The sequence below is a fragment of the Barbus barbus genome, assembly GCF_936440315.1.
Source record: "Barbus barbus genome assembly, chromosome: 46".
Classification (NCBI taxonomy): domain Eukaryota; kingdom Metazoa; phylum Chordata; class Actinopteri; order Cypriniformes; family Cyprinidae; genus Barbus; species Barbus barbus.
The window spans coordinates 9,952,749-9,979,975 of NC_136724.1; the positions used below are offsets into that span (position 1 = coordinate 9,952,749).

Below are 27,227 nucleotides of genomic sequence, written 5' to 3' on the forward strand. Positions count from 1 at the left end.
TCAGATGTTAAAGGTTCTTTATGGAACCATTTAGACAAAAATTATCTTCTATGGCAGGGCTAAAAACTACACCTAAAAAGACACCGGCCCTCCAGGACCGAGTTTGGACACCCTTGTTCTATAGCATCTTGAAGCACCTTCATTTTTAAAAGTGTACTTATTTTAACCAGAATAAACAAATTAATTGTTTAATAAATTTGTTATTTTTGTTTTCTTTGCACACAAAAAGTATTCTTGTAGCTTCATAACATTACAGTTACACCACTGATGTCACATGGTCCTTACTCCCTTTCTGGGCCTTGAACATGTCAATTACGTAGCTGTCTATGCAGGGTCAGAAAGCTCTAGGATTTCATCAAAAATGTGTTAATTTGGGTTCCGAAGATGAACAAAGGTCTTGCAGGTTTGGAATGACATAAAGGTGAGTAATGACAGAATTTTCATTTTTGGGTGAACTATCCCTTTAAGCCTCTAATTATATTTTTTGGATTTAATAGTAATACATAGCCATTTTCAGGTAAAATTTTCAGCAAGTCTGTCCACCCTTCTATTATGTGAAAATCGCTCCCTCTGCAGGGCACAAAGTGGTAGTACAGAGTCTAGAGATGTTTAGCATACCACAAATGCAAGCTTGTGTAATTCTGGCTTTTGTAATTTATGTTGAAGAATGCACCTTTTTATTCTTCTTTTTTTTTTTATGCGTGACTGTTGAATAGGTTTCTTGGGCTGTGCTTCACATTATGAATTTATTTTTTATTGACAAGACAGACAATTATTTTATCTACAATGTAATAACTGAATAAATCACTTAAATACATATTACATTAGCATTTGAAATTTGACGTTTCATCTCACACGACTCTTCTTCAGTGTGGACATTTCCCCAGAGGCTTTCCGTTTGCGCGAGGATGCATCTTGAACTTTTTCTAGATCATCCGTAGCTGCACCAGGAAGATAGTAAGCGTCCATTGAAGGAGAAGGCTCCTGAAAAAAAACGAAGCTATTTATAGATCTATTAAATCATACTTGTTGCTTCGACAACCATTTCAGATCCGAACAGAACAAGCCATTACTGTGATGGATTTTCCACATTATTGCTTTGGGTACTTTAACGTGAGGTGTAGGGCTGCACAATTAATCAACATCAAACTGAAATCCCCCCAAAAAACATGCTATCATCTCTCACCTGCATGAGGTAATCGGCAATGTACTCTGGTTTTAGACATTTGACCCCCTGAGCTGCGGCCTCACTGACATCCACTCTGACGTCACCCGGTTTTAACCGACTAAAATCCACAAACCGGTGAGTGGTCTCTTTAAACAGCGAAGGAGAAGGGTCTGGCAACACCTATACAGGGGGAGAGAGGGTTAATACAAGATAGAGCAAGGAGGAGGGGGAAACGGAAATCACTGCCTGGAAGGTCACAGGAATCCAATGATATTTATGGATTCAGTGTGAAATCAAAAGAGAAGAGAAGACGAAAGACAACAGACCTTGGCTCCCCCGGACTGCAGAAGCCGTCTGAACCCAGCCTCTCTGGCCTGGTCAATATTCAGCATCACAGTCCAGCCGCCAAACGCGCCCTGCACGTCAACAGCATTAGGTGCTGCACCATGTACTTGCATGCTCATCCAAGCAAAACATATATGTATATACACATGTGTACCTCCTTGTTTGAGCTGCCTTGTAGTGTTTTCCTCCATCGCATGGCTGCCAGTGCCAGTCTCTTCTGCTGAGAGTTGATGGATGGCAGAGCGTCCAGGATAGAGCTGCTGCCCCACTCGTACTGCTCCTCCTAATAGACATACAGGATATGAACAACATCACCTTTTATCACTGAAAGACACTAATCACAAATGCAGACACATACCTCTATGAAGTGTCCTTCTGCACGACAGGCCTCCAGATACGAGCGGTGAAGAATCCACTTGCCCGCTGCCATAGCGGCCAGATACTTCTCATTCCTCAGAGGATAACCAACAATCACATGAGTGCAGCTGGGATCAAAACTCTGCTTCTCCAGCACAACACCACCTGCACATGTACACATTCACGACGCATCAAATAGAGAACAATTAAGTATGGAATACAACATATATATGAATAAAAATGCAGAGTAAGTCCCTGTTTACGCTAGTGCGTTTTCGTTTTAAAATGAAAACGATCCTCGTCTACATGTCACATGATCATTCATGCAGGTACAACCATAGATATGTTTAGGTAGATGCTCTATTATTTAGATGATGGAGGTGTCTATGTGCTTGGAGCGGTTGAATAGGGACTCTATCTATACATATCTATGGGTACAACAATGAGCATGATGTTATTGTTTACACGGTCGTCAAGGATACGCAGAGAGAATGTGGGCAGCCACGCCATCATTTTCAAAATCTCTGTTTTCGACCTCGAAAACGCCAGAGTAGTGTAAACGACAAGTGTAACCGTAGCAAAAAGTTACGCATTTTAAAACGAAAACGCACTAGTGTAAACGGGGCCTAAAATATGAAAAAAAAAAAAAAAAAAAAACAGTATGGTGAATGGAAAATGAAATATTTCCAGGTCATTATAATTATGCATTGTTATAATTTTCACATTCATACAGATATTATGTATTATGAATTGCCTTATCTATTATTTACACATTTATTAATTTAGTAATCGTGTATTATCAACATACACTGCCGCTCAAAAGTTTAGGATCAGTAAGATGTTTAACGTTTTTATTTACGGGAGTCTCTGCTGCTCATCAAGGCTGTATTTATTTAATCAAAAATACGTAAAAAACTGTAATATTGTGAAATCTTATTGCAATTTCTAATATTGGTTTCCTATTTTAATATACTTTAAAATTGAATTTATTTCTGTGATGCAGCGCTGAATTTTCTGCATCATTACTCCAGTCTTCAGTGTCACATGATCCTTCAGAAATCATTCTAATATGCTGATTTATTATGAGTGTTCACACTGTTGTGCTGCTTCATATTGTTTTTTTGGAAGGTGATACTTTTTTCTTTGATTCTTTGATGAATACAAAGTCAAAAAGAGCAGCATGTGTTCAAGATAGAAATCTTTACTATGACTTTTTATTCATTTAACATATCCCTCCTGAATAAAAAGTATTAATTTCTTTAAAAAAAAGAAAAAGAGAAAATGTACTTACCCCAAACTTTTGAATAGCATTGTATATTGTAACAATTTTTTTTATATATAAATAAAATGCTGTTCTTTTTAACTTTTATTAATCAGAGAATCCCCAAAAATAATATGAAGCAGCACATCGGTTTCCAACATTGATTATAAATCAGCATATTAGATTGATTACAGAAGGATCATGTGACACTGAAGACTGAAGTAATGATGCTGAAAATTCAGCTTTGATTACAGAAATAAATTATATTTTAAAGTATATTAACATAGAAAACTGTTATTTTAAAATGGCAATAATATTTCACAAAATAACAGTTTTCTGTATTTTTGATCAAATAGATACAGCCTTGATAAGCAGAAGAAACTTCTTAAAAAACTGACCCCAAACTTTTGAGCAGCAGAGTATATTATTGATTGTGTGACTGTATGTGACATGTATACGTGAGGATGATGTTGTTTAAGTCAGTCTCCTCTAGTTGTGCGTAAGTGTATGTGGTAGGCTGAGATTAGGACAGGGGTTTTCAATTTGAATTTGTTCATTACATGCATTCTTGGAAACCAAAGCACATTAAGGTCTTAAGATGTGTATTTACTTTTGATCCAGACATATCAGGAAACCTAAGCTGTCTAGCATGTCTGGGGTCTAAAAGGTGTTAAAACCCACAATGCTTTTGTATGTTTTGCATGTCTTACCCTTCGCTTATCTGATCACTGAAACGTATAAGAATATATGGACTTAATGCTTTGGGGCTTTTCCTATACTTTCACACTTCTCTTCCATTCTACTTCTCTTTCTCTTCTTCTCTCGCATTAACTATTAGGCGCCTATCTATCCTATTGATTGTTTGTATTTCAAAGGTAGACTTGTATTACTCAAATTTGGTAACTCAGATTGGTAAATCTTAAACTCATGGATGTAGTAGAGTTTTGTGTGGAGTGTACTTTTATAAACTTATTGGAGTGGCTATGCTCATTAAAATGTAATCTTTAAACTTCAGTTATGATTATTGTATTCTTCTTTTGCATATTTGAAAAACTTTTCTTCATCACATCTGACTCGGATCTGATTTGCATCACAGTAATAGTAATATAAATTATTCTTACAATTTAAAAGAATTGTTTTCTATTTTAATATATTTTCAAATGTAATTTGAAATGCTATTTGCCAGGGGTCGGCAACCTTTTCGGCATGACGTGCCATTTTTAATTTTTCTGGTCAACCACTGTGCCAATACCACCCCCACCCCCTGAGCACGGTTGAGGCTTTGATCTGAAACGCCTATGTGCAGCGGTCACACGTACATCCGTAGACTAGCGCAAGTTAATTCTCACACTTTTAATATGTATTTATAGCTCCCAGGGCTGTAGCTGAGGTTTGCGGGGCCCCGGTACAGGTTGTACCAGTGGACCCTGTTTGAAATCGTTTAATTTGTATGTTTATTTGTAGGTGTCCATGTACAGAAACCGAATAATCAAATGTAAAGTAGCAATGCATAGTCTTCACCATAAAAATTAAATATACAGTCAAACTAAAATTTATTCAGACACCTTCAGCATTTAATGTCAGATAACTTTGATAGAAAGGATTACAATCAATCAAAAATTCAGACAACTGTTAGTATGACAATATTTACACATCAATACCAAGTTGACCAATTACCAAGCAATGCTTCATTTTGTCCAGTCTGTGCTGAAAAAAGGTCGCATTAGCAATTAAAGAAAAAACACTTAAACAAAACATGGCCAGGTCAAAGTGTCTGAATTTTTGCTCTCAATTTTTTTTAATCAATTTTACTGGTAGTCCACTGTATGAAGAATGTTTGGGTATAATGCGTCACAGTTTACTTTATTTTGCTATCCTCACATAAATTAACTATAGTGTCCTGCATCCACTAGTAAAAAAATATCAAAAATTAGATCTGGTGTCTGAATAATTTTTGGTTTGACTGTGGATGAATTATTGTTAAAACGACAAAGTAATTCAGTCAAGAGCAGTGATTCTCTTGCTTTCATTTTCTTGGATTAACATTAAGGACACCGACAGCCCTAGTAAATTAGGTCCAGTCACTTTAAAAGACAATGCATTCAATATAATAATGCACATCCAATTTCTTTCTCAACTCATTACTTTGACTTAAGACATAACCGACAGTTTTTTCGAGGATACACTCCAAGACGGGTATTTTGACATAATCTTGTATATGTCGGTACAAGAGCAAGAGGAGGCAAATTCAGTTTTCAAGCGATTTGAGACATGTCTATGTCATTTAGCTATTTTGTAACTAGATTAGCGACTTCCCCGCCCCTTTTGAGACTTTTTTCAAAAGTTTAGGGATAAATATAGCAATTGCTTGGATAAACCTCATCTAAATTCTCATCTGCCCACTGATCTATATTCATCTTTATATAGATCAGTCAATTTGCCACTATGATGTCATCTAGTGACATTTAGGCTGGCCTCAGCTAGTCGGTTGAGATCGCCGGGGGGTGGCTCAGCTGTGGGCCCCTATAATCGTCACTAGGGGTCGACCGATATGTGTTTTTCAGGGCCGATGCCGATACCGATTATTACAGACAAAGTAGACCGATAACCAATATATTGAACCGATATATATGTCTGGTGTAAAAATGAAAATGAATGTCAAAATTAAGAATAACAAGGGCTCTGACAAAAATGGCCTTCCCTAGTGTTGGTTGCACTTCTTACTCTTGTCTTCCCCCATGCATCCATCTACAATAAGGGTAATGTATAAAGAGAGAGTTAAAAGTGGGGCCACTGTATGCTTCATGATTAAGCCTATGACTACTAAATACTAAAGCTAAACTGCTTGGGGAAATGTAAGTATTTGGCTTCAATAATTTACATGTTAGAAATGTATGTGTAATAGCATAACCTCTCATAATTCTTCATTAATTATTTTCGGTTGACTAAATCATAACCTACAAGAGGGGACTATTCAATCTTAATCTTGGCCTATGTGACAGTATCTTAATCTTGGCCTATATGACAGTAATTTCCATTAGTTTTCATTTACAGAGCAGTGCAAATGAAGGCATAAAACATTAATTTAATTTATATTTTAATCAAATGAGAGTTAAACTCAAATTTGGCAAACAAATGTGTTTACTATTAAAATTAAATCATGGAAGAAATAGCGTATTGTGTGATTGTTCTTTTAAACAAAAGTTGTAATAATTGTAGTAGTATTAGTAAATAAACCAAACTTTTATTTTGACGGGTTGCCATGAGGACCTCTTAAGTTTCTGTAGCCTATTTATGATATGACGATCGTTTTACTCAAACGAAACAGTCAAATGCTCATGAAGTAACTCTCAGAGCAGTTCTGGCGATGATGTTCATGTATTTATGTCCTCATTTAGTGACATGGCAGATGCGGAAAACACCGCGAGCGTCGCGCACTTCAGTGTGTGTGTGTGTGTGTGTGTGTCAAAACCGCGCGTCTGTGCCATTCACATATACAGAGACACGCCGAACATGCAGAATTCATATTTAAATAGTCTTTTTTGCAGCTTAATGTTTACAGATAGTCCATATTGTGAGTCGATTTAAGTGTACTGACCTACTTTTGATTAATTCATCCAAACTTTGACTAATTCCGTGACTCCGCGTTATACAGTAAACTAGGGGTGGGCGATATGGGAAAAATATCATATCACGATTTTTTATAGAAATATCACGATTCACGATTTTTATCCCGATTCTTTGTTAGTTTTACTATTTTGGTTTTACAAGTTGTCTGAGCATTACAGCCAAACTAGAAAGACAAAGATGCATGGCAGATATTTAGGCCAAAGTGGGTGAAGATAAAAAATCTTTGTCATTATTTTATTTTTCTTATTAAAAAATAAGAACAAAGATACACATTACAAATACACAATATACAAATAAAACAAACAGTGCTTTATTTCCAGGTACAATAGGTGTATTTAGCAGAGCATTCAATGAAATTGAATGAACAAATATAAAAATAAAACACTAGATAGACTGATTCCTAAAGCAACTGTATTAAAGTTTTTCAGTCAAGAATAGGGAGTGATTTTTCTCTTTTGCGTTTTGTTGTTTTGTTAACGTTAAATGAATAGTTCCCCCACAAATTAATATTCTGTCATCTGTCTGTCAATTCTGTCATAATGTTGTATTTTTATATCATCATTTACTCAAAAGTTGTTTTAAACCGGAATGAGTTTCTTTCTTCTGCTGAACATTTATAAATGCTATTTTGAAGAAGGTGGAAAACCAAACAGTTGCTGGTCCTCAGTGACTTCCATAGGATTTTTCTTTCCTACTATCAAAGTCAATGTAGACCAGCAACTGTTTGGTTTTCCACTGAGTAAATAATGACAGAAATTCAATTTTAGGGTGAACTATCCCTTTAATGACAGTCGACAGCATGTTTAGTGTCCTGTCCCTTTAAGAGCTGCACGCATCTTATATACAGTACAGGCACGCATCCGTTTCTCTCTTAACGATTTACTTTCATTTTAGAGATAACCAACTCAGAGTCTGTATGTAAACCTTGTGTGTTTTGACAGTATTAGCGCAAAAGATAAGTTAGTTGAGTAATCAGGCGCTGTTAGACAGGCGTTTTAGTGCGCGTGCTTCAGGTGTATGCACTCAGAACAAGCGCACGTCAGACCAGCGCGCGAATTAAACATTTAACCAGCAAGGCTTGTGTGCAAATAATGTACTTTTGCGATCGCGAATAAGTGCAGTGTCCTGTCAGAGTAACTCTACTGCTGTATGTCGTGTTGTACAGTACATAGAGACGGCGGCGCCAGAACTGTATTTGACAATGTGCGCGGTAGCGCGATACTACGATATTTCTTCAAAAGCAGATCGTGGAGACATTTTTATCGTCCACGATCAAAAATCGTCATATCGCACACCCCTACAGTAAACGCTATTTATATGACTGGATTCCGCGATTCCCCCTGCGTTTCCCCCATCTCGGAAACCATAAATAGATAATATTGAGGTTTTTACAACTTCAGTGTAGTGAATTGTAACTTATTGCAACTTGAGCAACGTCTGCTGCTGCCTTTGAGAGATAACTGATGCGTGATGAAGCAGCACCAGTTAGCAAGCGCTTTCGGTGTGAGAGTGCCTTTAGTCTTCCACGTTGATTGGTCTGACTCCTGACTCTCAACAAATCAGATGCGCGGTGGGCGGAGACTGCTCTAGGCCACAGAGTGGTGAGTTCCGACAGGCTGCATCAGAGCCAAATAGCGCGTTTCAAAATTAAATAATTTTATCGGCACATCGGTTTTGAAAATGACCGATACCGATTATCATAAAATGCTTAATATCGGTGCCAATAATCGGCCAGGCCGATAATCGGTCGACCCCTAATCGTCACCACCTTTCACCCCACTGGCGACGGCCATGATAGCTCCTAACAGGCTGTGTGACTACGAGAATTTATTACCTCAAAATGTACGTTAGTATGCAGTTCTCTCTATAGCTCGCGTGCCAGCGATTACCCCTCCGTAGGTTGCCGACCCCTGCTCTATGCTATTATGCTTTGTAGCTATTTTTGAACAAGCATTATGTGAAAGCTCAAAACAACAGGAATCTGACAACATGCCTAACTTTATAAATGGTCCATGAGACCAAATAGCTAATTACTTGATTTTGAAAATATGTAGTTTTACACATCCCTAAATTAAATTCAGTGCAGTCAGGTATACTGACAGATACCATAAAAAGTGCAAGAAATGGGAGGCACTAGGTTGCTTTGTGTACTAACCTAGTTCTTCTATGAGATGACTGTAGTCAATGCGTTCCTGTGGGTTCAATGAAGACAGCAAGAATCGTGGAGGATCCTTGACCTCCTCCTTTTCTTCAATCTGTTTAGGATAGATCCAGTTAGATCAAATTTGAATAAAATGAATTATAACTGCTGTTGATGTAAAGTTCAATTAATTGCAACCCTTTGTTTCATTCATGAATGATTTAGCATTTTTAACATATGAGTTGAATGAATGGTTTAATGACTAACTCATAAAGGTAGCCACTTGCTGCCACCTACTTGCATAACAATGTAACTTGCACTGACTGTTTACAACATGCAGAGACCCGGTGCTGATACTGGTGAAATATAAGCACTCTTGGAAAGCCTCATGTCCATTCAGATTTGAGAATCGGAACTAAGTTTTATGTATCAATAAAACCACAAAAAATATATGGTTATAATAATCACAATAGTGAGCCACTCAAAATCAGCCAGTCCTTCAGTGAGAGAGCCCTAGGTATGTGTACCTGTGGAAGGGAAGGAACTACAGGTTTAGAGGTGGGGAAAGCAAGAGTAGGTGCTTCAGGGTTCTGTAGCGTGTCGGCTGGAGGTGGGGTCACCTTTGGTTTCAGCTGTGCATCGATGACTTCAAATGCAGCTGGAAAGGGTCAGAAGGGTTGAATCAGAACATTTATAATGCAATTTCACTTCTTTACACAAGAGTTCAAAAGTTTGCGGTAAGCAAGTTTTTTTTATAATTAATACTGTTATTCAGAAAGAATGAATTTAGGGATGAAACGGTTAACGGTATGATAAACCATGATAGTAAAAAGTCCAGATGGTTAGTATTACCATTTCATATTTAATTATCATTAAAACTATTTTTAATGTTTTCATATTTATGAAAACATTAAAACTATTTTTAATGTTTTCATATTTATGAAAACAAAAGTTGCATAGTGCCGCTTCTTTAATTTGTCATATATTGGAAAAATCAGCTTTACCCTTACAACTATGAATCACATTTTAAACTATAAGTTGAATCGAAGTGTATCTGCAAAAGACAATTTTCTAAAAATGTAAAGCATTTTTCTCATACCCATTTCCACAAGTTCAGAGTCAGTCATAGAGTCCCTGGCTGTGTGGTCAGAGAGGGGCGGTGGGACGATGGCTAGGGTTTCAGAGTGCTGGGAGGGGCTACCAGGCCACTGCAGGTTATCAGCTAGTTTAGCTCTCTCCTCTCGTGCTGTGGGGTCATCCCACACGATCTGCTCACTCTGAGAAGGCTCTGTGTTCAGGTCCACAGCTACTTGACGTGACATTCTGCCAAAATTATCAAGCAATCTTAAAAAACGCAACTTTCTCAATGGGAAAAAGTGAAGCAACAGCTTAAAGGGTTAGTTCACCCAAAAATTTAAATTCTTTCATTAATTACTCACCCTAATGTGGTTCCAAACCAATAAGACCGAAAGAAAATAATTAAACAATTCTTCTCCCAAGTTACCATCTTCCGCCATTTTGGGGAGTACCCCAGAACGTAATCAACATTGTTTACGTTCAGCATGTGCGTGCTTTATCCTGAACGTAAACAACGCTGATTACATTGATTACGTTCTAGGATACTCTCCAAAATGGCGGAAGACAGTAACTTGGGGAGAAGAATGTCACATGGACAATTGCTATTGCTTTTTTTCTGGATCTGGGAACATTGCAGTTGCATTGCTGTCTATGGAGTAGTCTCAGCCTCAGCCAGTAGTCTCATGCATATGGCACTTTTTTGGAAACACTTCAGGAATGTCGAAGTCGTCATCTGACTGGTTGAATTATACAGGGTTTCCGGGAGACGCGAGTGTTGCGTTTATTTTCGATCCGCCGGGAAACAAAGATGCAGTGGCGCCAAACTCCCTCACAAAAGAAGAAAACCGTCATGTTTACAAATGTGATGAAGAATGCTAATCAGAGTCAACTAAACGCTGGATTTTCAAAAGTATGTGAAATATTTAAAGTTCGCAGCATAGAATCTTTAAAATACATCCGCGAGTTTCACTTTGCTATTGTGGCGTCATTTCCACGCCCCGAAACGTGACGCTAAACTAAACAAACTATGATTGGTTGTTTGACATTTCGGTCAAACGGCCTCATGGGCGGGCCTTGGCCAATGAAAACGGCCATATATTACAGACCTTCAGCCGTCAGTCTGAAGGTCTGGCTATGCGAGACTATCTATGGAGGGTCAGAAAGCTCTCAGATTTCCTCAAAAATACCTTAATTTGTGTTCCGAAAATGAACAAATCATGCCAAAATGAACTTGTGGGTTTGGAACGACATGAGGGTGAGTAATTAATGAAAGAATTTTCATTTTTGGGTGAACTATCCCTTTAATGTTAACCAGCACATGATGCACATGAGTAAGACGTATCAGAAACAGAAGCAAGAACATGTGCCGTGTCTACATTCTCTAGTAAACAACTATAAACTGTGCTGAATTCTCTCAGATGCTACAAGCTTTAAGAGGAGTGATGGGATCAGAGAGAGTAGTCTAGCTAGTCTTGTTTTTATACCGCAGGGCTTCTAAAGTACGGCTGCGTCTTCCCATTCGCCCCAGGCTGTCCGGGGTGTGGGGTGAGTCTAGTCCCCCTGAGCCTGTTCTGGCCAACCGCGAGGAGCCTCGACGACCGCTGGTCAGTTTAGTAGCAGACATGATCTCCTGAAGTTGCCTTTGAAGGCTCTCTCTCATCTCAAGTGTTTCTGTGAGATCTGAGGGAGAGAGAAGATAAGAAAAAGGAATGAAGAGAGAAAATGAGCTTTGAATTGTGACTTTAGATCAGCCACAGACAAATACATGAATCAAAGACACACGTTTAAGGATGACTCACTTCTTTCAGTGCTGACGGTCTGATCTTTCTCAGGCTCTCCCACACTGACATGCTGAGGGGTTGAGATGTCTGTGATGCTGTCAACAGGACTAAGCTTTAAAAAAAAAAAAAAAAAAAAGGCAATATTTTACAAGTTACAGCATATAAAAAAAGCTCAATATGCTAGGACTAAAGTCTATGGGTTGTGCAGTGCAAGGTATAAATCTCTCACCCTGGTTTCCTCATTCTCTGTAAATGCCCCGAGTCTGGTGCGGGGGGTGGAAGGAGGAGGTGACTTCTGAGTGCTATCTGCCACCTGACTCATGGTGAGGCTCATTTTGGGGTTGAATGTAAAAGGGTAGAGTGACTCGGACACATGCTTCTGCTCATCTGCACACTGAAAAAGAATGTACAATCATGGGACTAAAACTTTTTTTTTTTCCCTTTCGCGATAAGTCATGGTGATTGATTTTGGTAGGTTTATGTATATTGCAGCCACTGCACTAGCCATTATATTTAAATGGAAGCCACTTCTGGGATCCTTCTGAAACGTGTCATGGCTGATATAAACACAAGCATTGACAAGAGATCAGCTCTGGTAACGCGCTGCAGATGAGTGTAGTGTAAATTGTCTAAGCATTAATGGCAAAGAAAGCCCCTAGAGCGGCCACGTATGAAGTGTTTCTTGGAGGTTATAGTACATTGAAGAATGATCATATGACTTTTTTACGTATGCCATGTGACCTGTAAATGTGGAAAAAAAAGGGAAAAAAAGTGTTTCTTATTCATTTTTCGAACTGCTTGCAAAACCACCTTATGCAAGCATAAAAAAGCAATATATGGGCAGTTTTACGAAACTGACATTTCCATTATGCGTATTTACAATTCGCAGTTTCAATTTGCGCAATTTGAAGGGTAATGGAAACGCAGCTAGTGATAGTAAAGACATTGTTACAAAAGATTTGTTTTTCAAATAAATGCTGTAAATGCTTATTAATAGAATAACTGCATAACAGATTCCACATGTGAGACATGTATTTAGATGTGTACGTACAGCCTGTAGCCAGTGTTGTGACACTATATGCAGTCCTCTCTCTTTGACAGCTTTGTATTCTTTACTGTTGTCTCCGACTTTACCCTGGTAGATGTAGTGAGTGACAGAGTCATCACACGACCACCTATAAGAGAGAAAATGCTTTAAACTCCACCCCTTTGGGTAAAAATAGATCTGTATTTCCTACAACCATCTCAGATGGCATTATTACTTTTAGACTGACTCACTGAAAATGACAGAGATTTGGCATATACCTGAAGTCTGCACCTAGTGAGGCGGCCACTGCATTGAGTTCACTCTTTTTCTTGCTTAATTTCTTGCTTACACACACCACCACTCCACTGAGAGGAGCTGCAGCCTTCTGCTCCACCTGCAAGATACAGACACACCTTTATATATCTTTATACACAGAGGTTGCATGTGTATGAGTGTGTGTATGTTTGTACCTCAGGTTCAGGCTCTTTTCCCAGTTGTGGACTGGCAGTCATGGCTGCGAGGCTTGTGACATGACTGCGGTTGCTGTTGGCAACTGCAGCTTTAAGGTTCCTCTCAATGACTTCTGTCAGAGGAGTCTCAGCCCCCTGACCTTGCTGAGGATTATTACCAGGAGTCTGCAAATGGTCAAACACATCCTACAACACAGACATACCACCATATTACAAAATTTGTTTTAGTTTTATCTTAATCATTGTGCACTTCTCTCTCTGACCATTAGAGGAAATATAATACTGAACAGACAATGATTTGTAAATGGGATAATGTTTCTGACAATGTAACAAACTGTGGCTTTTTCATATCAGTCTATTAACTTTTTAACCCTAAACAAAGTTTTTTTCTGAACGTATAATTAGATCTCTTCCCATGTCCAGCTCACCTTTGTGTTAAAGGAGGGTCCGAAGAGTTTGTCTCTGCTCAGGAACCGAGAGGGAGTGTCTAGTTGGAGGGAAGAGTCTTTCTGCAGGGCCTCTTCCTGTCCTGGGGTGGCAACATCCGCCTTCTCCTCCTCTCCCTGTCTCAACTTCCTGACTGCTGAGCGGACAGTGCGGCTCTGAAAGCGAGCAGTGTCCAGAGGGGTGATGGCAGCACTATTTTGTGGGCCTAGTAGTGGTAGCTCTGGAGAGCGCTGAAGGAGGTGCAGTGGTGGCGGGTCTTTCTGAGATGCTCCGACAAAACTGTCCTCAGTTCTCTCTATGTAAAATCACAAAGAAAGAGTGGTATTTGTGTCCAAGTGGTATATTATACTGGTGTATGACATTTCTTAAATTGTATTAAGTCAGTCAAAATTGAATTTCAGGCTTAAAATCAGAACTCCATCATAGCAGGTTGTTATTAGTCACAAACAAATTCGTTATAATTCTACTTCTGACTGACCTGGAGAAGGAGGCAAGTCAACCAGGTATCGTCCCTCATCAGCACGCTTCCCTGTTCTGGCAGACTCTAAAACCCAGCGGATTGTGACTGCAGGTAGACCCCATTTCTGAGCCGCCTGGTACTTTGTGCCCTCAGGAGTCTGGAGTACCAAATGAGTGCTGGCCAGCATTCCTTTTCTCTGATTAGCAGTCCGCACAAAGTAATCCTGAACACTGCAGACAGATGTGTAGGGGGAGAAAAATAAGAAAACAGATTAGCTCTGAGAATGGTTATAAAAAAAATTATAAATGCTTATAATTCTTAATAGTAAAATTGTAGCTGTGCTTTAAAATGCTATTAAAAAAAAAAAATCTGGTTTAATGTAAGGCAGGGTTTCTGCAGGATTTGTGATGGCAAATTCAAGACTTTAAGACCAAGCAAAGAATTTGCTTGGTCAAACAGCGTTGCCTTAAATTTTAATCTTTCTGAAAATCCCGGATTGAATTGTTCATTGTTTGTTAACGAATCCATGGTAAAATGAAGTGAGCAAACTGCCACTTCATTAAAAATAAATTCATTCACTCGCATAGACCTGTGTTTGCCTCTCGTTATTTACACTACGTGTGCGAATCGGTGGGCGGGGTTAAACAGGCAGTGATGTAGAAGTAGGTGTTGATCTTCTTCTGCAGAGGAGGTGTTTAGCCACACTATAGCCCTATTCGCACAGGATTAGTATTATCTGGGGACCATGTTTGATTTTGAAATTACCCCCCCACATCTGAATTTCGTGTGGTGCATTCGCACGGGATAAGCGAAGCCTGTGATTTTACTTGAAATTACTGACTTATCTCCCGGATAGATTCTTATCTCCATCAAGGCTTTGAGAGTCCCGTTCTATGGTCCAATTAGATGGATAAATAAATAAATAAATAAATAAATAAATAATAATAATATAGTTTTGTGCCCCGTGTCATTTACATTTCACCAGGTTAAAATAATATCAAGCTTTATGCTTGATTTACTTGTAACATATTAAACCTTTTCAGCTTTCTCTTTCTGCAAATTGTATGGTATAGCGATATGACAGCACCCAAAATACTATCAAACACTCCAATGCAGCTCCATTCTTTGCGAAAGATGGATAAAAAGGCACACAGGAAACAAAAACCTTGAAAAATGATATACAACCCGCCAAATGCTGGCCAAATCACAGAGATGCGATTCGCACGGGACTAATATTATCACAGGACCTCGGTGTTCGGCGAAATATGGTAGGTCGTTTGCGGGGGAATTTTTACTTTACAAATTACAGACATGGCCAATTCGCACGGGATTAAGATCACAGACAACCTCCGCAATTATTACAAATGACTGGAGGTCACTAGTTAATACTAATCCCGTGCGAATAGGGCTTATTACATCATATAATGGCACATTCCACAACCTGTAATTTTTGCAGATTGGCTTCAATATAAGATGTTTTTAGACTACAGGTCCTTGCAGACTGAGTCCAAAATTTTCATATGCGTTTTTCCTTTTGGTATTCGTCATGCGAAAGTGCACACACTATCAAAATGCTTGTTACGGATGTGAAAACGCAGAAAATCAAACCTGATTTGAATTTTTTTATGATGGACAAAACTTTCAGAGGCAGGGTGTAAACGTGATTGACACAACGTGAGGTTGTATTTATTTTATAACATGCAAAAAATTTGGATGAAAATTTTGGACTTGGAATTTTGGAAGTGTGCAATGGCCTTAAGAAAGTTTTGAGTTCTGAAACTTACAGGATGTTTTTAATAGTACAATGACCGATTAGATGTCAAAATTTCATGACTCCTTTAAAGATAAGCTTACTTCATTTTGCTAACAAAAATACTTTACATGTTCATTTTGCATCTCAAGCAAATGCATCTTGATTTAAGGATATTTAGATATTTGTACTGGAAAACAAGACAAAAATACTGAGGAAGACATAAAACTTGAAACTATCTAGAAGGTGAGGACTGTGAGCAAAAGTTCTTACCTCGCTCCCAGGTGTTTGGCAAGCTGAACGAGAGACTCTCTCTCAGCTCCAGTAAACTGACTGACGGACAGCACACAGTCTTTCAGAGGAGAGAAGCCGTCTCTCATTGCTACTGGAGTGAACAGAGGGTGAGAGGGTAGTGGCAAAACACACTGCTGCTCCACACACATGGCCTGAACACATACATAAACAGTCCATTAATAAAGTCCAAAATAAACATCACAAAGAGTGTCCTGCCTGCGCATAGACTCAAACGTATCTTTCTTACCAGCCAGGTATCTGTCGCGACCTCATCTACTGTGGCCTCCACATCACAGCCCAGCAGTGGCACGATGGCATAATGCGCCACAGCTCTCGAGCGGCCGACCAAGATCTTCCCAGAGTTTTCCATGACTAACTCTGAGAGCTGCTCTTCAGCCTCAGCTCCAAAACCAACCAAGATGAAACGCTTTCCTGCAAAAAGGCCACCCTCTGAGGTTTCAACCAAGGTGGAGTCCTTCACTGCAGGTGGAGGCTCTGGAAGCAAAACGCTCTGCCTGCTGCTGGTACCATTAGTGGCCTGAGGCAGCTCCACTACGGGAAAGACAGGCAGGGAAGAATAAGGGAGACAGACAGGTGTAGACAAAGAAGGGTTTAAATATTTATCAACTCACCCACAGTCTGGTCATTCTCCATGTACTGTGATAGCAGGTCTTCCTCTGCTCTGGCTTGTCGGCCTGGACTAGGGGCAGAAGGGGGAGCTACAGAGGGTCTGGATGCACGGGGGGCGGCTTTGTGAGGAGCAGGCATATCAACAGCAGCTGGGGCAGGGGGCAGAAAGGAGGGGTGAAAGTAGCCATCCTCTGGGAGCAAGGAACCATGGGAGAAACTGTCCAGCAACCACTGCACGGTCACTATATGGGGTCTGAGGAGAAGAATAAAGGTCTTAGAAGCACATTTGAATTGTTTAAACTGCACCTTATTCTGGCCACGCAAGCCAAATTAGATAGGAAGGGATCCATCTGAATGACATGTACCGTGAACCTTGTGCAAGGGGTGTGCAATATAGACAAAAAATAATATCTCAATGTTTTCTGGGATTTTATCGATAATGATAATTAGACAATATTTTGCTCAGTGTTATTGTGCTGGTATCTCACACCGTGTCCTAACTACAAGTGACACGATGCCACGACACGCAATAAAAGGTATCTTTTCCATGTTAATCGTATTTTTTGTTCTAACGAGCCGTGACGGCGACATGCAAAATTTCTGTTTTAGAAACGGTTTCTAGTTCTGTGACGTCACGGCTGGAACAACAACATACAAACTAATTTCAGTGATAATCTCAGGTACAGATTATGTGCTTTATTCAAATGTTAAAAGTGTCTAATGCCAGTTTGACTATCATATTGCATGGCATTTATAGCCATACTTAAAGTAGTCTCGCGTAGCCAGACCTTCAGACTGACGGTCTGGAATATATGGCCGTTTTCATTGGCCAAGGCCCGCCCATATGAGGCCGTTTGACCGACATGTCAAACAACCAATCATAGCTTGTTTCGTTTAGCGTCATGTTTCGGGGCGTGGAAATGTCGCCACAATAACAAACTCTCGGATGTATTTTAAAGATTCTATGCCACGAAGGCACGAACTTTAAATATTTCACATTCTTTTGAAAATCCAGCGTTTAGTTGACCCTGATAAGCGTTCGTTGTCACATTTGTAAACACTACGGCTTTCTCCTTTCGTGAGGGAGTTTGGCGCCACTGCATCTTTGTTTCCCGGCGGACCGAAAATAAACGCGACACTCGGGTCTACCGGAAATCCTGTATAATTCAACCAGTCAGATGACGACTTCGACATTCCTGAAGTGTTTCCAAAAATGTGTGCCATATGCATCAGACGTTTAGCCAACATTCTGTGGGCGTGACGTCTGAGGCTGAGACTATACTTAAAGCAACAACAGACAGTTTCTGTTGAAGATCTTGAAAATAAATGAAAGCAAAGATGTAGGCTACGTTAAAACTGTGAACTCACAGCAAACCAACGAGTGTATTCCATAACAAAGATGGTATCATTCACTCAGTATGTACATTTAAAAATGTTAAAAAGGTTGAATATTTATGAATTAGATTATAAACTAATCCATTTCGTTGTGAGTGCAGCGCACTTCCAGAGAGAAGCCCACCCATTCATGCTTCTGATTGGCTGTGATATTTGATTGATTCTGCCACGTTGCGTCTAGTGTGGACACTGAAATTCCTTGTCGCTGGAATCTTAATCTGTTAAACTGACTCCTAAAGTTTTTGATATTCTTCATATTCTGTGTGGTGGTCAGTTCACACTGAAAGAAATCAATTTTTTCGTAAAGTTTAAATAGATTTTTACCATTTATGGGCATTTTTACCTTTATAAAGCTTTTTGCTTCTAAAAGTGTGCAGTCTTTTGAGTCAAATTCTTACATTTAATCAGTGAATTAGAATAAGACGACATTTGAGGTGCTAGCAATCAAATTAAATCAGAAATTCATCATTACAATGGTACTGAATCTTGCAGTGATAGAACACACTCTAAATGCAATGCACATGCGCAAAATACTGATAATGTCAAATCGCACATTGTTAAAACATCAATTACAATATTAATCGCAGAAGATATACATCACACACCCCTACCTTGGCTTTCACTAGGGATGTGCACGAGTACTCGATTAATCGATTACTCGAACGCATCAGCGACGATCGAGCATGAAAACGATGATCGATTGGCTCTAAAAATGCATTTAAATTTTTTTTTAACTACTTTCATTCTTTCTGATTGGTTATGCTGGTATTTGGGCGGTAGTCTGATATTTGATTGGTTATGGCTGCCAGAAGTTGCGGTCTAGAGACAAGACCGGCACACAGAGCGAATATGGCTTCTAAAGCGCGCAGCGATGTCTGGCAACACTTTGAAAAACTTGACGAAAAAACAGTCAAGTGTAAGATGTGCAGCGCCACACTCGTCTACAACTCCACAACAAGTTCAATGCGTTACCATCTTGCACATAAACGCAAAAAAGCAGATGATGCCGATGCCACTACCACACAGTCAGACGAGCATAAGAGATTTCACCATCAGACAGAAATGCGACACAGGCAGGGCAGAGAAGATGACGCAGCTAATAGAAATGACAGCAGAAGACTTGCTGCCTATTAGTTTTGTTGAAGGTGAAGATTTTAAACGTTTAATGAATTACGTTGAGCCCCACTATACTGTCCCATCACACAAAACGGTCACTGCAGCGCGGGTGGCTATAACCACGGACTCGTGGACCTCGCTAACCACTGAATCGTATATGACACTAACCTGTCATTACATAAATGAATGGAAAATTCACACAAGGTTTTGAGGAAAGACAACTTCTGTTCCTGCTGAGCGCGTTTTTTCCACCGCCGGTCTAATTGTAAATAGACTCCGCACTCGGCTTTCATCTGAGCACGTAGACCGACTGGTCTTTTTGAATAAAAATATGTAGTCCTTATGTTAAGTTTTATTAGCCATGCATGGTAAAATATTCAGGCTGTTTTTGTTTTAAGTTTAAGCAGCATAGTTAAATTATGCCGGCTTTATTTTATTTCCCTTTACCAACTGATCATTTTGAAAGAAATGTTATGTTACCTAATCTTTAAGTTTTATAGCTGTGGTAAAAATATTCAGGATATATTTACTTTCAGTTTACGCAGCCAAATTATGCTGGCTTCTAATTTTCGTTAGGCTATGGGCTACTTAACAGTCGTTTGGTGAAGTTGTATTAAACTTTATTTTTGCAAGCCTTTTACAAAAAAACTTTTTTGATCCACAGCTGTTGTGATGCTGCTGAAGTAAAATATTGTTTTGTTAAAAATAACAGTTGAATAAAATAACTGAAAAGCAGAGTATCATGTGTGTTTTATTTGTTTTATAAAACATAGAAAAAGGTAGGTTCTCTTTTTAAAAACTGATCCAAAATATTTATACAAATAATAAGACACACACAGGGATGGGGATAATACTGTAAAATAACTGTGTTTTTTTTTTGTTTTTTTGCGGTTGCAAAGTTGCCGTTGTTTTAAAGCGCCTGTAACGGGAGAAGCGCATCCACTAATTTCTTGTTGGCACGTAGTTCAAGCTCACATGTATTTTGTGTAGATAAATACACTTTGTAATATAACATTTACATATTGTGTATCTAGGCTATGTGATTAATTTTATATACAATGCGTCATGTAGAAAAAGCGCTTCAGCTTCACCTCACGCTGTTATTTCTTTTAAATGTTTACTGTATTAACCACTATTGATGGTGATTTTTAATAATCTGTGTTAATTTAATTATTTTCTGAATCCTGTCATAGTTTTATCAACAACGTTTTTAACAGAGCTTTAATTAAAATATCAATTTCAATTCAATGTCACTATGACGCACACGCACACGCCCCGCCCCTTGCTTAAGCTCCACCCCCGATTAATCGAGTACTCGTTTCTCAAACCTGTGGATTACTCGAAATGAAATATGACCAGAAATGCCCATCCCTAGCTTTCACAATCTGCAACTAGTTACCCTGACATGGATTTAGACTGACCTGTGAGTGGCTTTGTCAAGGAATACTTTGACTCCCTGGTCTGGTTCACCCATCACTATATGTGTCAGCTCTTGGCTGGGTTGGTTGAAGCGCAGCCCTCCGGCAGAGTTCACCATCCGCCGCAGTTTCTCCAGTTTCTTTCCTGATAAGCCACATAGATATAACTACAAGACAAAAAGAAAGTGAAAAAGGGTCAATGATTGAACTTTTTTCATTCCAGATTCAATGTTTAAATACACACAAATGCAAAAGGATATCACTCAGGATTAAACCTTAGGATATCATTAAACAATGTCCCAAACGCATCACTTAAAAATGTTCAGGAAATGTTTAAGACAAACTAACCTTACAGCCATCCAACAGGTCATCAACTCGACAAACAGTGATGTCAAATGAGTCAACTGGATCAGGAGTCTCTATGTGGCTGATTCCTGCTGTGGTGAGGGCTGTTTCATTGACATTCATACTGATATTGGAAATATGGCTCAATCCCAGAAGTGAGGGACCTTCTGCACAAACAAATGACAAAGAAATATAAACCCGTAAACTTAAAAAAAATAATAATCAGACACTGGAATTGGTCATAATTATAATCTATTCAGGTGTAAGTTTTAATGAAATATATAGAAATTATAACTACCTTGTATAGAGTTAATATACACACTAGCTTTCAAAAGTTTTGGGTGAGATTTCAAATAAAAAATCTTTGAAATACATCTCTTGTAAATCTACAAGGCTGCACTTATTTGATCAAAAATACAGTAAACTGTAATATTGAAATTTTTTCAATTTAAAATAAATGTATTTTCAATGTATTTATTCCTGTGATAGAACAACTGAAATTTCAAAATGTCATTAATCCAGTGTCACAAGATCCAAAACAAAATCATTTCTCATTATTATCATTTATGTTTAAAATCATTGTGCTGCTTAATATTTTAGTGAAAATTCCTTGAATAAAGTAAAAACAAAAAAACACAACATTTGTAACAATATGTATTAACAATATATCAGTTTAATGCATCGTGTTAATTTGTTTCCAAAAAAAAACGTTTTGTGCCAGTATGACGTACAACACAAATGGTGTCTCAAGCTGAAAGGGATAGTTCACCCAGAAATGAAAATTCTGTTAGGGCTGCAACTAACGATTATTTTGATAATCGATTAGTTGGCCGATTATTCTTTCGATTAATCAATTAATCGGATTAAAAAATATTGACCAAAAAAAACACTATTCCACATTCTGCCCAATGTCCTTCAAACAAACGTGACAACTGAATGCTATGAAAACATACAGTGCTTAATTTATTAGACCACTTATCATAATAAAGAGAAAACATATTTTAGAAATTTGTCAAAAATTTGTTTAAATTTAAAAATGTTATTGTCATTTATTGGACATAATAATAAAAAATGGCCTCATAACAGCTTGCATTCTTGCTGGTATTGTTTATGTACTTTTTGACTGCAATTGGGTATCGCGGAAAAAAAATACTCAAATAAAAAATACAAAAAAAAATAAGTGCTCTGGTTTTCTTTCATAGATAACAGCAATAATGATATTATAGCATTAAAAATAGCCTACTACTGTTACTAAAGAGCTTACACATATTGGAGTACTAACCAGTACAGAAAGCCGAAAAATGATTTTGGTTATCACCAATACTGTTACTTTAGAGCAGCAGTGGCACAAACCTTACATAAACACATTGTTAAAAAACTTACATAAATTTGTTAAGCATTGTAAAAATTGAATATAGTTTAAACCTCTATTAAAAATTAAAATAATAAAGATAATAATAAAGACGAATAAAAACACAAACTCAGTGTTAACCAACAGGTAAGAGTAATGTTCTGCAGGAACTACTTTGATCACAGTCACCTCGTCATTTCTTTATCCTGTAAAAGGCCGTTATGGAGCGTCTCATGTTTATATTCATACAGACAATTACGCGCTGTTATCCCTTTAAAGTTCCTACTCTCATAAAATATTTTAATTTATTTTAAACCTTAAATTAACTTTCAACAACAGATAATTCAGCACAATGGATATGTTTGCGCTGAAAAGCCTATTAATTGTCTCCCTCTCTACTGTGTTCTGTCCGTCTGACGCGCGTGCGCGCGCCCGCCGCGCCGGCGCTCATTCGGTATTTTAAACTTAACACAGACTGTCAGGACGGACCTTCATGCAAAAATGGAAATGCTCGCGTGAATTTGTGGCATTTATAGATAAGGATATGACCGTAAACTGAACGTTTTTGCGCTGAGGACGCACACGCATCTGTCAAAGCGCCTGACAGGGCAAGCCATTACTCTTATGCATTAACTTAAAGCTTAAAATAAAGAATTATGTTTTGGGCAGCTTGGATCACGTGCTTCTCCGGCAGAATCTCATTCTGTTTCCTCCACTATTTTTAGATGCATTTTGTCCATAGAAATGCAGTATTCAGTGCCGTAATTTGACTAACCAGCTGAAGTTGGACGTACACTGTGGGCAGACCCGATTAATCGATAATGAGAATCGTTGTCGATGATTTTCATAATCGATAATAATCGATTTTATCGATTAGTTGTTGCAGCCCTAAATTCTGTTATTAATTACTTACCCTCATGTCGTTCCAAACCCGTACGAATTGTTGAATAAAGTCGTTATTTTTGTTTTCTTTGCACACAAAAAAGTATTCTTGTAGCTTCGTAAGCGCTGATGTCACATGGATTATTTTAACAATGTCCTTGCTACGTTTCTGTTTGTTGACCGTAGTAGTACCCTTGCTGTCTATGGGAGGGTTCACAAACAGAATTCATCAAAAATATCTTAATTTGTGTTCTGAAGATGAGCAAAGGTCTTACGGGTTAGGAAGGACATGAGGGCGAGTAATTAATGCCAAAAAATTTATTTTTGGGTGAACTATCGCTTGAACAATAAAACAGTGTTTTACTCACCCTCTTTGCTCCTGTTGGGTCCTGTAGGAGTGGAGGTGTTGGGTCTGCCCGGCTTCTCTTCTGCTCTCTTTCCACGCTCCACGGCATACCTGCTCTCATCCTGACAGAAGCCCTTCTCGATGCTGTCAAACAGCCAGTGCATGGACACACAATATACGTTCCATTTACGGGCAAACTCATATTTCTGACCTGAAATGCAACACATGAAATGCAACGCATAAAATGAACTGAGGAACATGCTAGGACTGTGTCCCAAAACATACTGATGAGGTCAGAGATTATGGGGTCACCTGTGGGTTCACTGACAATAAGGTGAGTACACTCATTCATCTTGAGCTGCCCCGTGTAGGTGCCTCCATTCTGCTCACACAACCTCTGAACCTCTTTACGCTCTACAGTAGAGAGTCCCGTCACACACACCGTACAGCCTTTCAGGACTGGACACTGATAGTCCTCCGTATTCAGTTCAGAGTGATGGAAAAGACTGTTGGGGGGAAAAAAATACAAATTATTGGGAAGGGTTTTTTAGTCACCCTCAAGCTAGTGCACAAGTCATCAGAGAAGAGATGTTGTGAAGGAAAGGGAAGTTAATTTGTTCAAAAGATTATGAGGGCATGTGAATTAAAAAAAAAAATGATGTGCATGGATAAATTATTTATAACACTGCAATATTCCATAAAAAAAAATAAGAGTTGTCAATTTTGATTTCAGTGACTTATCTGATGGTGACTTTAACCATGTAGGCGTTACCTATCCTGAGACTTTTCCCAGCATGCTTTCACCCAGCTGGGCAAAAGAATGGGCTTCCCAAGGCTTGCGGCCACCAGGTATTTCTTACTCCCCACTTCACCTGCCACCAGGTGAGTAACAGACACATTGAGATCACGGTACACCCGTCCACCCATGAGCTGGACAAGATCCATCACTTCACTCTACAAGAACAACAAAACAGCTGCTTATGTGTCGTGTAGATCTACACATACAGATGTAATCATTTCACCATTTAAATCCTACTTTATACACTCTGTAAGCAAAGATGGAGAAAATAAACAATTATATATTAGACTTAATCATAAATGTTTTTTCCTTACCCGTGCCTCTTTGTCAAGGTTGGTGCAGGAGACAGTGACATCAGCCATGGCCAAGTTATACACAGGCTGCTCTGCTTTGGGCACACATCTCTGCTTCTGCAGACAAAACAGCACTACCAGAGGACTCACGATTCTGCATCCCAGCTGCAAATATGACAAACATACAGTTTTGTAAGATTATTAACATTTAAAGATTATTGACAGTAACATTTATAATGTTACAAAAGATTTCGGTTTCAAATAAATGGCGTAAAAAAAATAAAAAAACTAAGTTACATCAAACTTTTAATGTATAAAGTCAAAAAACAAGAGTACAGATATTAAAACTTAAGTTATACATCTCTCTGTTTTTTTTGTTGTTGTTTTTTCACAAACGGGGCTTAGCTTAAGCCAGGACTAGGACTTAGTTAAATTAAGATATGTAAGCAACTTTTACAAAAATGCCTTAGAAGAAAACATTAAGGTGTGCATCTCGACACAGAACAATGACTGACATATTTTAAGATTTGTCAGAGCAAGATATTTTCAGTTGAGACATCTCAAACATGCATTTTAGTCTGGGACTACCTTAAGCCTTGTCTGTGAAACCGGGGGTATATTTCTTATGACGTTATAGAAATTAATACTTTGATTTAGCAAGGATGCATTAAATTGATCAAAAGTGATGGTAAAGACATTAATAATGTTACAAAATATTTCTATTTCAGACAAATGCTGTTCTTCTGAACTTTCTATTCATCAAAGAAACCTAAATAAAATTCTACTCAGCTTTTTTCAACAATAATAAATGTTTTTTGAGAAGCAAATCAGAATATAAGAATGATTTCTGAAGGATCGTGTGACTGGTGTAATGATGCTAAAATTCAGCTTTGAAATCACAGGAATAAATTACATTTTAAAATAGAAAGCTGTTATTTTAAATAGTATTAAATACTTTTATATATTATTTTTATATTATTTATATTTTAAATACAGCTTTTGCTGTATTTCGGATCAAACAAGTGAGCAGAGGAGAATTCTTTAAAAAAAACATTAAAAATCTTACTGTCCAAAAACTTTGACTGGTAGTGTAAGCTACAACATTAAACATGTCAGCACTTCACCTTGACCAAAGATAACTCTAGAGTAGCAATATATTAAATTCGTCCAGCAGAAATATCAAGGAAGCTTGTTTGCTGAAGAACTCATTTTGAACAGTATACAGTGTTAAATGACCAGAATTTAATTAGAGAGACTTTCTCTGATTCCTGCTAAATGAAAACTTTGGTTTTGGTGTCTCTGTAATAAATTCCAAAAATTAATTTCAAAAGTTCATCACTAACCGAGATCATAAAAACGTACACATTTTATGTAAATACAATAAAGAATATGGAACTATATTTTCTCTGGATGGAATGGAATTAAAGTGGACAACTGCAAATAAGTGAAACGTCACACAAACTCACCCTCCTGCAGTTCTCAAAGGCATTGCTGGTGAAGTCACTGAAAACAAACAGGGACTTGTCATTGTGGTCCAGCTCTAGTGTGGCTCCCTCATCCAGCGTCTGCACATATTTCTCTGACTGCAGTTCCACTATTGCCTGAAGACGAGTACATGATTATACGAACAAAAGATGTCAAGTAGTACTATTAAGGTTCAAAGGTATATTATAAGATAGAAGAAGCATTTAATGACACATTATGATCACCTTATAGGCCTGGAGAGCCAGATCACTCTTCTGTCCATTGCGTTCAATAAATTTCACAATGTATGCCTCCTTGTTGCCTTTTGACATGGTGGCATATAATCTACATCATGTGGAAACAAACGTGCAAAGATTTAATAACATGATTAAACAATGTAAACATCTGCTAATCAGTAGTATCCTGTTATTCTGTAATGCAATCTATTTTTTTCCATTAGGTTTAACAAAGTTAATAGCAATTTAATGCTATTTAGGATTATAACACTAATAATAATGCACAGTCGACTTCTCACTGCAGGTTGTTTTGATTATTATCTCATAAACAAGGCCAACAAGACACCAAAGAGTGTCAAACTGTTGCACAGCTCTAAAACCAAGTAATCTATCGCGTGTCTTTTTTCATTTATTAAAATAAAACAAACTAAACAAACACTCATAATAACAAATGACGACTTACCGCGAGACAGAATCTCGCGCGGTGATGTCGAGGATTAAAACTAATTACTAAAAGAGATTGAGCTCATTTCAATTTAGTTTTGATCACTTCTGCACAGACACGCATAGAAACATCTCTTATATAAGACAGCAGGATAATTAATTAGCTGATATGTCTGTATTTTGAAAATCTCTGACTGTGAAGCCATATTCCAGTCATTCGCGCCATCAGAAAAAAACTTCCGCTTCTGTTTCTTTGATGAAATGGGAGAAAATATTAAAAATATATGACCGCCACCCACCG

At 38.1% G+C, this 27,227-nt stretch overlaps 1 protein-coding gene across 1 annotated transcript; it reads right to left on the minus strand.

The window, feature by feature from the left end:
• Positions 1-699: 699 nt before the first annotated feature.
• LOC306865236 (DNA topoisomerase 2-binding protein 1-A-like) lies at positions 700-27,181 on the minus strand. The gene is made up of 28 exons (XM_079409723.1): positions 26,946-27,181; positions 26,492-26,591; positions 26,249-26,383; positions 24,804-24,947; positions 24,463-24,644; positions 24,003-24,196; positions 23,713-23,901; positions 21,115-21,278; positions 20,770-20,933; positions 16,840-17,090; positions 16,455-16,759; positions 16,187-16,359; positions 14,182-14,393; positions 13,685-13,998; positions 13,257-13,442; positions 13,065-13,180; positions 12,811-12,934; positions 11,989-12,153; positions 11,778-11,871; positions 11,463-11,658; positions 10,001-10,224; positions 9,429-9,559; positions 8,917-9,016; positions 1,872-2,035; positions 1,668-1,796; positions 1,495-1,584; positions 1,187-1,348; positions 700-984 (listed from the first exon to the last, which is right to left on the minus strand). Exons 2-28 carry the CDS (start codon positions 26,576-26,578, stop codon positions 847-849), a joined length of 4,533 nt encoding a protein of 1,510 aa, XP_079265849.1. The 5' UTR covers positions 26,579-26,591; positions 26,946-27,181; the 3' UTR covers positions 700-846.
• Between the last annotated feature and the right edge of the window lie 46 nt (positions 27,182-27,227).

Excerpts from the sequence above, each read along its gene's own strand:
- LOC306865236 (XM_079409723.1), bottom strand. The coding sequence starts at position 26,578 with ATGTCAAAAGGCAACAAGGAGGCATACATTGTGAAATTTATTGAACGC. Across the intron at positions 21,279-23,712 it reads ACCCAACAGGAGCAAAGAGG|AAGGTCCCTCACTTCTGGGA; the intron begins GTGAGTAAAACA and ends TTGTTTGTGCAG. Across the intron at positions 14,394-16,186 it reads GCCAAACACCTGGGAGCGAG|TGTTCAGGATTACTTTGTGC; the intron begins GTAAGAACTTTT and ends ATCTGTCTGCAG.